Source organism: Magallana gigas, chromosome 5 (assembly GCF_963853765.1).
Source record: "Magallana gigas chromosome 5, xbMagGiga1.1, whole genome shotgun sequence".
Lineage (NCBI taxonomy): Eukaryota > Metazoa > Mollusca > Bivalvia > Ostreida > Ostreidae > Magallana > Magallana gigas.
In genome coordinates, this window is record NC_088857.1 from 39,987,575 (window position 1) to 40,000,515 (window position 12,941).

Sequence of the window (12,941 nt, forward strand, 5' to 3'; positions counted from 1 at the left end):
TTTGTGCAAGCAAAAGAAAAAAAGGGAAGGACACTCCTTTTGAGACAGAATCGGGTTTGACGAATTTCCTCAAATATAGTTTACTTACAATATATGTATAAATTCGTTCCACTCCAATGCTGTTTCGCCGAAAAAAGCTTTGAAAAGAGTGATAAGATCTTTCTTACGGCCGATATTCTGCAATTTTGTAACGATTTAATTGTCAGTGTTATTTAAGAAAAAAACATCATTCATAGATGATCGAAATCGCTCACGGAAGTTAAAATCGTAATCTCGGTACTGAATCGATATTTTTTTGACGGAGTTTAACCCAAATTCATGTTTGTTTTCTATTCAATGCTTCCAATACATTAGATTAATTTCTCTGTCAAATTGCTTCAATCTTAAAAGAAACCGAAAACGAATATACATCCCTACTTGGCTTAGCCCCCCTCCCTAACTGTTTAAAGAAAAAATATTAAATCCTCGCCTTTGTCATACAATATAATTATGTCATTGCAATCACGGTAGTGTACTCTGTGATAAGTCCTTTTATCTATTTTCATCCAATTCAACAGAAATCGATGTTCATTAGATGATTGTTTGATGGCTGTATGGGAAGTAAATTGAATGGCACTGACCAATAATAAAGTTGTTTCAACACCCGAAGTAGGCTTAATTTTATTAACCTAAATGAGTTCATGCCAAATTGATTATTTTGTAGAATGGGATTATTGATTAGGATTAATAAATGGCATCTTTAAGAAGGCTAATGATTATTAAATGAAGTAGTCATAACTTTATTAACCTTAAATTTGTTAAGGATGTGATGATAATAAAAAATTAATAATAGATTTTAAAATAGCCAAGTAGTAATGAAGCCCTGGCGTTTACTTCAAATATGTGCTTCACGTAGAGAACATTTTGCATCTTATTAAGCAAATGGGTTTTCGTCATTTACTAGCAAACATTTGTACACGCATAATACAAAAACTGTGTAATTAGACACGAGTTTGTAATGGATCCAGATTATTTTTTTCTGTGCCGACATTGCGAATGCTGTATGTAGTTCTTTAGAAATCAGAGACCTGTTTTTATCACATTATAACAGATGATTTCATCGTTTTTGTTTCAACAGTGTAGGGTGCATTCTCCGAAAAAATATCATAATTATACAGAAATGAATTTACAGCACAACTTGTGTCATAAGATAGTAAAATGTCAGAATTTTTGTTGTTGTTGTATAAATGAAGTTTTTCTTCAACTGCAAATCTAGTTTTTCTCTAACTGCAAATCTAGTCTAAATTGCACTATAGTTAATACCTCTGTACTAGTAACACGTTTTATCATTTAATTTCGATAAATTTTCAAGAAAGTGTGGAGAAAAGTGTAGGTCTCATCTTTGTGATTTGATCTATTACTGGAGTATTCACAAATAAGACAATTACATGTATGTATCCTCATGATTCCCGTTCCGATATAACTTTGTATTTAACGTATTTTTTTTTACTTTGATATTTAATATATCTAGAATACACATTTTTTTTTACTTTGATATTCAATATATCTAGAATACATATGTAGGATAAATCCGTTGGTCATTTACGCCTGTTCGTAAGTGTATTCTATATTTTTATTGCTTTTAAGATATTATTCAAATCAATATGTTTAACAGTCAATAGAAACCTCTTTAAAGGATCCAGCTCAAGTTTTTCGGAAGGAAATCCAATAACATTATGTAAAGAGTAATGAAGTTGAAATTGAACGCGACCGGAATTTCACTTCAAACATAAATATGTATATTGAGACTTTTGCTTCTAAACTAATATTTTTGTCAAATCCAATCCATATGTGTTCAGCGATTTACTTGATGAGGTTTTGGCGTTTCTTTCATAAGCCATTAACAATGGCGCCCATTACATGTATGAGCTCTATAGGAATATTCGCCGAAGCGAGGCGCGCGAAACCTTGTTAGAAGAACCAAAAATAATCAAAAGTGTACAGTGCAATAGTATAAAAAATGTAATTGCTGAGGTGATAACTGAAATTGATTTTTTGTTGTCACAAAACAAAAAAAAAATGAAAGATTTTGTACATATAAAAAAATGTTGATTTTAGGGAGAGTGGTAAAGGGAAGCCATAGAATTTCAAATTAAGAAATTTATATTACAATTTTAGATCATATTGGACCAATAATTCAATATGTTTTAGATTTGTTCTATATCAATGTAAAAAATCTTCCCTCCAAAAGAACAGCAGCAATTTTAACAAGTAAAATGGGTGTTGTTTCAAGAAATCATATTAATTAAGAAATTAAAAACAATTGTAAAATTACAATGCATAGAGATGCTACAACAAAAAAGGGGAAACATTTTTGAGGGGTTCAATTCAATTCTGGTGAGAAAGTTTTATCTGCAGGTCTGAGAGAGGTGTGTGATGGAAAGAGCGAGACTTATGTTGATGTAACGAGAGAAATTTTATGATATATCGCAGAAAGAGGGTGAGAGTGAGAATATTTTAAATAACGTATCACGTTTGATGACTGACAGGAGTGCGACGGAGCAGAAAGTGAATGATATTTTACCCATTCTTTAAGAGAGCCTTTTATTTTGTTTCTTTTAAAATCTGTGTCAAAATTATTTTACAAAGATGGGACAGGTGATCCAAATATTTTACAGGTTTATATGAAAAACCATGATGTGGAAAATATTCCCATTGTTAATATTAGAGGTAACCGTTTTAATGTTTTATTTTATAATGCTGTTGGTACTTTTTTTATGCATAAACATATATTGCAGTATTTTTATTCTTTGAAAAGATTTTACACTTTTATTCAGAATTTTATTGTTTTATGCTTGCAAAACAAACATTTTCAACTCTATTGAGAGCTCTTGGTGTTATTTTTAAAATCAATACAGAACCGTATTTTGTAAAAGCTACTGAAGTTGGCAACATTTTACATATGGGCAGTGTATTCCAGAGACTTTTGTATGTTTTAGATTTATTTGTAGAAAACCCCTTTTTAGCGTTAAATAACGAAGTTTCACTTTTTTATGGTCCTTATTTTTATGACGATGTCTTTGATTTTTTCCTTAAAACTTCGCTTCACTGTTTCATGAATTTTTAAAAGGAGGGAAATATTTTAATGTTAATCAAGGTGATTTATCTGAATGTGACTCGTGTTCCACAAATAATATTTGTTTAGAAAGACTTATGGGTCAATTAAATTTTAAATTTAAATAAGCCTGTTCTTTATCTGTCAACACCATAAAAAGTTGTATTCTATACTCAAACAACAAAACGGAAGATTGGCTTAGGGATAAAGATCCTCAAGAACAGCAAGATATCATCAACAGTGCTAGATCACAAAATAGAGTTTTGATGAAAAAGGACAGAGGCAAGAAGAACTTTTTTAAAACAAACAAAGATTTTAGAAGAAAAAGAACAAGAAGAAAGGAGAAAGAAAGAGAGGAAAGTTAATGAAATTGACAAAGCGATAGAGGACATGAGACAAGTTGGAATATGGGGAAAAGATAAAGGAGGAGCTTGATAAATTGAAAACCAAAAAAGAGAAAATGGATAGTATAAAAAAAAATATCTACTAAAAAGTGTTCGACAATATAGATAAAAACTTCAAAGAACTTTTAGTTTTCATCGAAAGGAAAGGTTTATGACATTACAAAATTACAACAAAATCTGACAAAATTAATAACGTTAAGGAGAACTACACCAAAATACCAACCAAGCGATTTAGTGGGGAAGGGCATTATAAATACATGGACAATGGAGAGTGGGGAAAATAAAGATTACGAAGGAGAAATAAGAGGCTTTGAAAATTGTGTTTTTAAAGTAACTGAATATCAGATACGTCAAGTATTTCATCCTAACAATAAGAAGTTTACACTGTTTTACAGAATCCAAGCATTAAACTATGCATGGCTTTTAATAACATTTTGAATTTGGCAAAACATCTTTTAAAGAAATATACAAGGGGCCCAAGGGCCTTTTAAACGGTAACTTGATAAAACAACACTGTAGAGGGTCCACCGAAGTAAACAATTAGAAGAAAACCCTCGAATAGAGAATATTTTTATAAAAATACTGTGTATAATATGCATTTCTATATGGTTGTACCTAAGGCTAAAACATTATTTTTTAAGGCATAAATAAAATCAATATTAGGCAGTTTCCCCTTCCAAAAATTATCAGTTATTCCCTATAAGAAGAAAGCATCAAGAATTTTTTTTTAAACTTGTTTATGAATTGTTTGCCATACACATGGATGTAATAAATCTCTACTCAGTCTGTTTCTCCTGACAGTTTTAATTTAAACTTTGTCCACGATTATATACTCTAGCTTAAACAAAACAATAGATGCAATTCAGTGTGAAACTTCAGTCTACGGTCACTATCTGTTACTTGTTCCTCGAAGCACATCTTTCCCAATCAACATTAAAGAACCTTGTCTGACTGAGGTCTCTCCAATTCCGAATACAGCTGTCTGTTTTCTACTTGAAGCCCTGCTATCTTCTTTAAGCAATCGTCGTGGAGAGAGGATGGGTCTTAAATACAATAAAACTATATGTAACACTTAACAGCATGTTACACTTTCACACAAAAGTGTTAAGAATTAAAAAAATAAAACAGCTCTCCAGGTTAGTTTTACTGATGTATTAAGCTTTATCTCAAAACACACCTGGTAGGTTTGAGTCTTAAATCTGGTTGACTGATGTTCTCTAGGGAGGATAAATCCAAAAGGGCTGAGGCTACTTCATGTTACTCTCTCTTTCTGATTCACGCTTCTCAGCTCTAAAGTGTTTCGCTTTCCGCTGTTCTGGGTTAATCTGGTTACCTTTGATTTAACCCATATGAACCGATGAAACATATTCAGGGGATGACTGATCATTGCTCTTTTTGCCTGAAATTAGCATAATCAATTATAAATCTTGCATATTGGAACCTAAATTCTTATTTAATTATATAATAGTAATAAAATGACCGTCTACCGCCCAAAGTTCTGTAAACTATATTAACCCCGGGGCAATATTATGTAAACGGCTATCTTGAAAACATCACGTGTAAAATGACAAATACGGCCACTCATCTCTTTTGTGAATTATACTGACCGCCATTACATGAAACATTCGTAACATAACGTAAGTTATCATCTTTTTACCACAACATAAACATACCGGTAACGAAATGAAGGTGGCAAACACGGTCGTGGTCCGCTGGTTCCCAATGCTTGCCACTGGTATCTTGACGTCGAATAGCATCTATCCAAAGCCGTCTTCTCATTTCAGGATTTTTAGGAATACGATAAAAGCTCCTTGGGTCACTTTTATTAAACCTATTGACACATCCGATTACGCAACACGATACAACCATGACAAAAGCGTCTTTCTGTTTGCTTAGTTTGCGGCCATTTAAATTTTCAAATCTTTTGCCAACCAAGCGGTCACGTGACTTATTTGTGACGTAACGGCGGAAATTCCTATTAGAACACTTTAAAAGGATATATTCACATCCTCCTAGTATGATTCTCTCTATTTCTTTAAACTCATTGTTAAATTAGAGCTCTGTTGAAAATAACAGGACGGGAACTCAAGTTAATTCTATAGAAACTAACAGGACTGAAACCCGTTTATCATTTGGTCAAAACCTACAGCGACCTAAGAAAAATCACGAACTGCACGAAATAATCATCATGATGTCAGCCTCAAATTCCCATAGGAGACGATTTGTATGTTTCTTTTAGTTATTAAAGACGTACTTATGTACGTTTAACAGTTAATTAGTTAAATAAATATAACTTTTAACAACTATTAATTAAATTGTTAAAAGAAAGATGTAAATATATAAATGCGTTTTTCCATTATTCATGCGAGTAAGAAGATTGCAATCATTGCAGAAAAATAATTACACATGTATTTTTCTGGAATGACGCCACCTTGATATCCCGCGTGAATCACCATAGAAAGCATATTATTGTTTAATGATGTCAGACTCAATTCCCATAGGAAACAATTTAGCTGTTTATTTTTGCAAACGTACTTATGTATGATAACAGTTATTCCGTTAATTTAATCTACATTTTACAATAAATTTATAAATTTGTTAAATGAGGGATGTAAATATTAACAACAAAATATGCTTCTTGGATGATTCAAGATGGCTATGAAGGTAGCAATCATTGCAAAAAAGAAAAAAAAGATACGTACATGTGTAACGCGCTAAAGCGAGTTATCTATAATTTTTTTCCGCGATGTCGTTACCTTCATACCCCGCCTGAATCACCAAAGAAAGCATTTTATTGTTTAAATGAAGAAAAACACTAGCAAACGATTAACAGGCACCTAGTTTGGGATTTATTCATTAGTACTAAGACTCAGCTCTAGGCAAACAAGGTCTGGTGATGTTTCCTAGGCTTATGAAGACAATGTTCGCTCTATTAAAACAAATGGTTGTTTTAGGCTAATGGCATTTTCAAACCAATAAAGTATCAGTCTAATGAAATATTTTATTACAGGATTTTTTTATTTGCGTAAAGAACAGATTTCTTCTGACTTTTATCACGAGTATTTTCCATGGTAACATCTAATATTTCATTCGAAGAAAAAATACAAGCATTCAAGGTTAAACATGCATTTAAAACACAGTAATGTGAACATTGAAACAGATATGCACTGTGCTATTATATATGTGTTTGCCTATAGAAAAACATCTTTTCATAATAAAAATCAATGAGAAAATTAAACTCTTTAGTATTAGAAAATCTAAATACAATGATCATGTTATAAAAACTGAACTAACGTAATCACGTGTCTCCATTCAGACCATTTACATACCCAAATCCATTTATTTTTTGAATAATGCAGGAAAAAAAATACAAATTTTTTGGCATTTCAATATATACTTATTTATCAAAATTGTTCAGAATCTTTCAATAAATAGGACGATGTGTAAAAACAGACTTTTCCTTAAGACATCAATAACTTCTTTATATTTACAACTACCTATTATGAATCCCTCTATATATTACGGAAGTTTACAGTAAATTCATACATGTAGCCCTATAGAAACTAACAGGACTGAAAACTACACGCCTCGTTAATCAATTGTTCAAAACCTACAGAGACTGAAACTGACAGGACAGAAATCTACACGCCCCGTTTATCGATTTTTTGAAACTTTCAGCGACTGAACCTGATCGGACTGAAATATTAACCTACTCGCCCCCTTAATGGATCGATCGAAACCTATAGCGACCTAAAAAAAAATCACGGACTATACAAATTAATCATTATGATGGCAACTTAAATTCCCATAGGAGACCACGGGGAAAGATGATTTTAATATGTTTATATCTATATTAAGGTGAGTTGTAGGAAAAGCGATTCTCTCTATCATTTATACCTATATACTTGTTATTTTTTTTGTGGAGTTTATCTTTTCCCGAGGACAAAAAAAAAATACTGTCCGTTTTTTGTAATTTTTGGGTAGGATAAACATGATCATGATGACATCATGAAACTGACATTTTTATTATGATTATATCGGAAGCAATATTTGGTGAAAGGTAGAGAAAATACTGCCACACATTACTAATGTAGGGGAATAATACGAAATGCTTGTTTTCTACATCTAAATTGTAACACGTGTAACAAGAAATTCGTTTCCAAGATCACTTAATAATAATTAAAGCTGCATTTTTGTTCTGAAATTAATTTAGAAGCAACCAGGGCGCTGATTGTAATATAATAAAGGTCGAATCGATACTAATTGCTTCTGTGACGTGTACAGAGATAAGTGATTACTACAGACCATTACCGGCGTCCCTTAGAAAACCTGTTAGTCATGTAAACTACCAAACGAGTCGATCAGTTTGATGTAAGACGCTTGGTAATCATTAAAATTGCAGAGTCATTTACAGTGCCACATGGATTCAATCCGTATTTCGTCATTAATCGTTACCGGAAAAACATTGTTTCACATGCATTACACTTATTTTTTTTATTAATCACGTTTCACTTGCAACCGGCAGAATAAACGATTACGGTATAATTTCAGAAATGATACACTTAATATATATTTTTAGTTTCATTTAATGAAAAACAGTTGCGTTGCGTTCAATTGATATTTCACACTCGATTCTTTTACGGGAAACGAATGCGTAACGTCTACACCTGTACATGTACATGGCATTACGAATTACGGCTTTAAATAGGTGCGAACACTCGATACAAACTAAGAGCCAGCGTGATTAACACTAATCTAATAGGAAATAACTCTAACATAATATTCTTTTCAAAAAAAGTTTTCATCAATTTCCTTCGGAATTTACATGTAATTTTAAGAAAATGCCTCAACTGATATGACGCAGAATATATTTTCGGAACAAGAGAAAAGCTGTCAATGTAAAAGCAAAGAGGGTTTTCCTTTTTGTAAGCGGTATCCATAACCCATTTGTCAACCCTGACTTAATATACACTACCTATCCATAGAAAGGGGTCCTCTAATTAGCCTTAATGACGAACTTCAACAGGTGGTATTTGTTGCAAATTATTAAAAATCAAAATTTCAAAAATGTGCAGATATCTAATATATGTACAATTAATTGTAAAACAAGAGGTCTCAATCTTGAAAATGTAGGAGGATTATCCGTATAACAGGGGTACCATATATGAAATATTATGCGCAAATATGACGAAAATCAACAGATAGTATTTTTTGCAAAAATTATCAAAAATCAAAATCTAAGTAATATGCACATCTCTGATATAAGTACAATTGAATTGCATAACAAACACTTCCTAACTTGAAAAATGCAGGAGGAGTTATCAGTACAATAGGGGTTCCCTTTTGGCAGCCGTCCGCCCGCCAATTTCACCTTTTCAATAAACGGATTCTTCCTTTGGAAAACACGGTCGAAAAGTGTCGAAATACACTTTTGATCCGATTCGTTGTTTATATTTTTTTACACATACTCGCTAAATTTTGACGTACCCCTTAACGTTTTTAATGCAATCATGAAAAAACTTATATTGATAACTCATACTATTTACAACAGTATACATGAATATAATATATAAAACTAGTATTAATTTATGTAATCAGAAGATGAATTAGTCTTAGAATGAAAAATACCTAACCAGTCTAGGAAACTGTTCTGAAAATTCTGCTAACGCCCAGGTATAATGTACAAATGAGTTAAAATAAATTTTGATACAGAAATAAACAGTTTAACATTAGCATTACGTGCTTGGATACTAATCACTAGTACTTTACCTTATAGATAACACAAAAATTAAGGTACAGCACAACCAGGGAGGCAATGAGCCCTTCAGCTGACAGAAATCCTAATAGGTTCCTATGCATGACCCCGCCTACCCCGGGGGAAAAGTCGTAGGCACAAATTCTATTTCCAGGATAAAACTTGTATTCGGCAGCAACTCCGAAGAAAGGAAAGATCAACTGAAGTAATGTAAGACACAATGTGGCAACCATGAACACGTGAATTGAAGAGCTTGAGACATGGGCTCTGTAATATAGCGGCTTTATGGTGGCCAAATATCTACATCCTGCTAGAATAATGACAACCCAAGCCGACCAAATCATCATGGACGTCGCGAACCAGCCGAGGACGTTACATAGATTTCGCCCCATGAGACATCCACATTTTATCCATCCCCCGATCCACATAACGGAATACAGGAGTGCTGTTACAAAGTCATTGATGGCCAGAACTATAACACAGGTATGGTCCACACTCACGCACTTTGGGCGGATTTTGATCAAAATGTAGACAGCCGCTGCGTTTAAAACTAAAGTTAACAAGAGAACGATTGGGAGCTCGGCTTTTGATAAGTCAAAGTGACACTGATGACACGAATTTATATTGGTCTGGTTCCAATGTAAAATCTTCGTGGAATTATTCATCCCCAACAATATCTAACGGCCTATGTTCTCTGACATAAGCCTAGTATGTGCCTTTACATCAAATTATCGAGCATACACCTTTCACAAATTGGAATTTATTGACAACGGTTTTTTTTATAGGATAAGCTTTTGTCTGTTCATCAAGTCTTAAGGCCTGGCTTTTAGTCGATCGATTATTATAAATATCGCATCAGCGAAATCTTTGCAACCAACTTTTCCATGATACGACAAAATTCAACGTTCGTATGTCCTTTTTTTCTTTTATTTGTTTGATGGTTATGCATTTATTAGACAGAAATAAATTTATTTTCTTCGGATATATGTGTATATTTAAGGACAAAGGAATTATTCTTTTAGTATTATGAGGTGATGAATTACGTCAGGGGTGATCAAACCCAATAAAGAATGGAGGGCTTTATGATATAAAGCTATTTGATTATGCACATTTAATCAGCTCATTATATTCAAAGATATATTCCTTATTACTTATATATTTTATATTTTTCAGCAATTCCACGATTTAATATTTAATTTGATGGTAAACGTAAATTGTGGACGAATATTCATTAGTGAATAGTTTAATCGTTCTCGAAGACTGCCTGTGGCGTAATATCGCGATACCGTTAGAACTTAATATAGTGTATGTCTTCTCTTTTCTACATCTTGCATCACCAATAAAGCAATTCACATACTGTGGGTATAATTTCTTTACAAGTATTTAGCTTTCCAAAAAGCTTGCCTGACTAAACAAAATTATCCATTGGAAGCATGCATGTATCAATTAGGCTATGTTATCAGTATTGAATTTTAATTTTTGCTGCTGATCATTAATTTATAAACGGAACGTGCAAATTCAAGACGAAATGTCAGCGTTTCCTTCAACCTAGAACATGTACATATATATCACTTGAAATTCAATTACTTTATTAATTTAATTTTTTTAGGAATGTACACATATCATATAAATGCATGTAAGTTTGAAAGCTGGATTTTAAAAAGTCATTTTTTAAAATTGTATTTGTTATATTAAGATGCAAAATCAACAGATAGGCATTATTTAAAATTTTCAACCAAATGAAATATGAAAGGGTACACAAACACGTATTGTTTTTAAATGTGTGTGGGCAGCTTCATCAAAATCATCTTGACAAGCATTTAAAAAAGGGTGAATTCTCAAATTCATGAAAAAACCCTAACTGTAACTTCAATTCAATTAGAATTCCTTATTTGCAGTTTCATTTAAAACATGCTCCTACAAAAGTGGAGGGGAGGGGGAAGCAAATCCATGATATTTCCATTTATCATATAAAATTAAAAAAAAGTCCCAGCTGCAAAAAAAGGTGGGGAGGGGGAAGCAACCCCCCTCACCCCAACCCCCGATACTACGTGCCTATGATGTAAACACACGATGTGCTCTGGGGTATTCGCATGATCCCAACGGACTCGTCCACTAATCGGCGTGCAAAAACTATGATTGAAACATTATGGCGCGAAGTTCTGCTATTACCCCCTCCCCATGGATAAGTTCATTCGTTTTGTGAACGGGTCAGATGAATTTTTTGACATTTATTTTGTAACAGCTACATGCATGTATATTATACTTTGGATCGGATGTTTTGGAAGAAATCAATCGAATTAACAAACACACATGATTAGTAGTTGTTAAATGTAGTAATGTACATTTGGTATGACACGCGAGTTATGACCCCCTTTCAAGATTAATGAAATCGCCCAACTGAACAAAAATCATTTGTCATTGATTTTTTCCATCTTTCCAGGTTGTTTTAACTCATCCCTCCTAGCGATGACCCCCTCCCTCTTTTTCACCTTCAAATATGGTGGAATGCTGATCTAATTACACATGTGGTGAACATCCCTTTTACTTGAAAATTATTGCTCGCTATTGTTATTATATCCCATATAACATTTTCATCAATTGTGAATGTAAATGCTGACACCTTAAACATGCATCGGTTAATCTTTTTGTGAAATATCATGATATTGCTTGATCCCAATGTCTGCACTGTTTCGGAGAATGTAACTTTTAAACCTTAGATATGCCTGACGTCATGACGTCAGGCAATTAAGTCAATATCAAATCAGACAATTTTCGTCTTTAAAATCACTGAGGATTTTTCTGTCCTCAATGTCCCTTTATTCAATTTCCTAACTTTCGCGAGTTTACATAAATGATATCATATAGTTACTTCTTGGAAACAGACTATTATGTGATTTCAACCTATTCAGCAGTTCACATGCATACTTTATGTAAATGGCACAGCTCATTACAACCTCTGTTATGTTTATATCAATTAAACCAAAACGTGAATATTACGATCATATAAATTTTGTGTATATAATGTGATTAATCCACTGTATTCAAATGCTGAATTGCAAATATTCTATATGAGTATAAACAAAACTTAAGATAAACTTACGTCACCTTTACCGACTGTGTAAGTGTTGGGTAAATTGTCCTAGCTAAACACTTTCCTAGTTACAAACTAGAGTCTAAGACTGTACTTACTCAAATACGAAAAAAATTCCACTAATAGGAACGAAAAACTACTTATTCTACATTGTAGCCCCACTACTGTGGTGCTGTTGTTCACTTTCAAAAAACTAGGTCAATGACCTACTTTTTATGCCAGTGACCTCTAAATGTTAATTGAATGTTTATTGAAAAAACTGTAAAAATTGTCCACCCTATCTAAGGTTTTCCTTTCTTTTTTTTGTAATTATTAGAAATAATAAAACAATTTGTTGGTTGGAAAATGATAAAATATGAATAGCTTTACTAGTTTCATATTTCAAGGAATCGTTTTAAGCTCATATTTTAAAGAACTATATATGATAAGAGATAAATTTTGCCCCCATAATTCGCCATTTTTTAAGTGTTTCGGGTACAATAAAATGTTAACTAATTTTTTAGAAGAGTTGATATAAAATATATTTTTCATCTATTTATTTGATTTATTTGCACTCACTGGCAGTATATGACGTCAGGAGTGACGCCATTTCTC

The 12,941-nt window shown here is 32.6% G+C and overlaps 1 protein-coding gene and 1 long non-coding RNA gene across 2 annotated transcripts in view; both read right to left on the reverse strand.

Annotated features, from left to right (window-relative positions):
• The window catches only part of LOC136275580 (uncharacterized), a 34,157-nt gene extending 24,160 nt beyond the window's left edge, over window positions 1–9,997 (reverse strand). The window contains exon 1 of the long non-coding RNA XR_010714173.1: window positions 9,268–9,997. This is a non-coding gene — a long non-coding RNA (uncharacterized lncRNA). The remainder of the gene's footprint in view (window positions 1–9,267) is intronic.
• On the reverse strand, window positions 3,801–5,750 carry LOC136275842 (THAP domain-containing protein 1-like). The gene is given in 4 exon segments (XM_066085908.1): window positions 3,801–4,541; window positions 4,674–4,755; window positions 4,758–4,897; window positions 5,172–5,750. Coding segments are annotated over 4 exon segments (528 nt in total). The 5' UTR covers window positions 5,368–5,750; the 3' UTR covers window positions 3,801–4,431.
• Window positions 9,998–12,941: the final 2,944 nt, after the last annotated feature.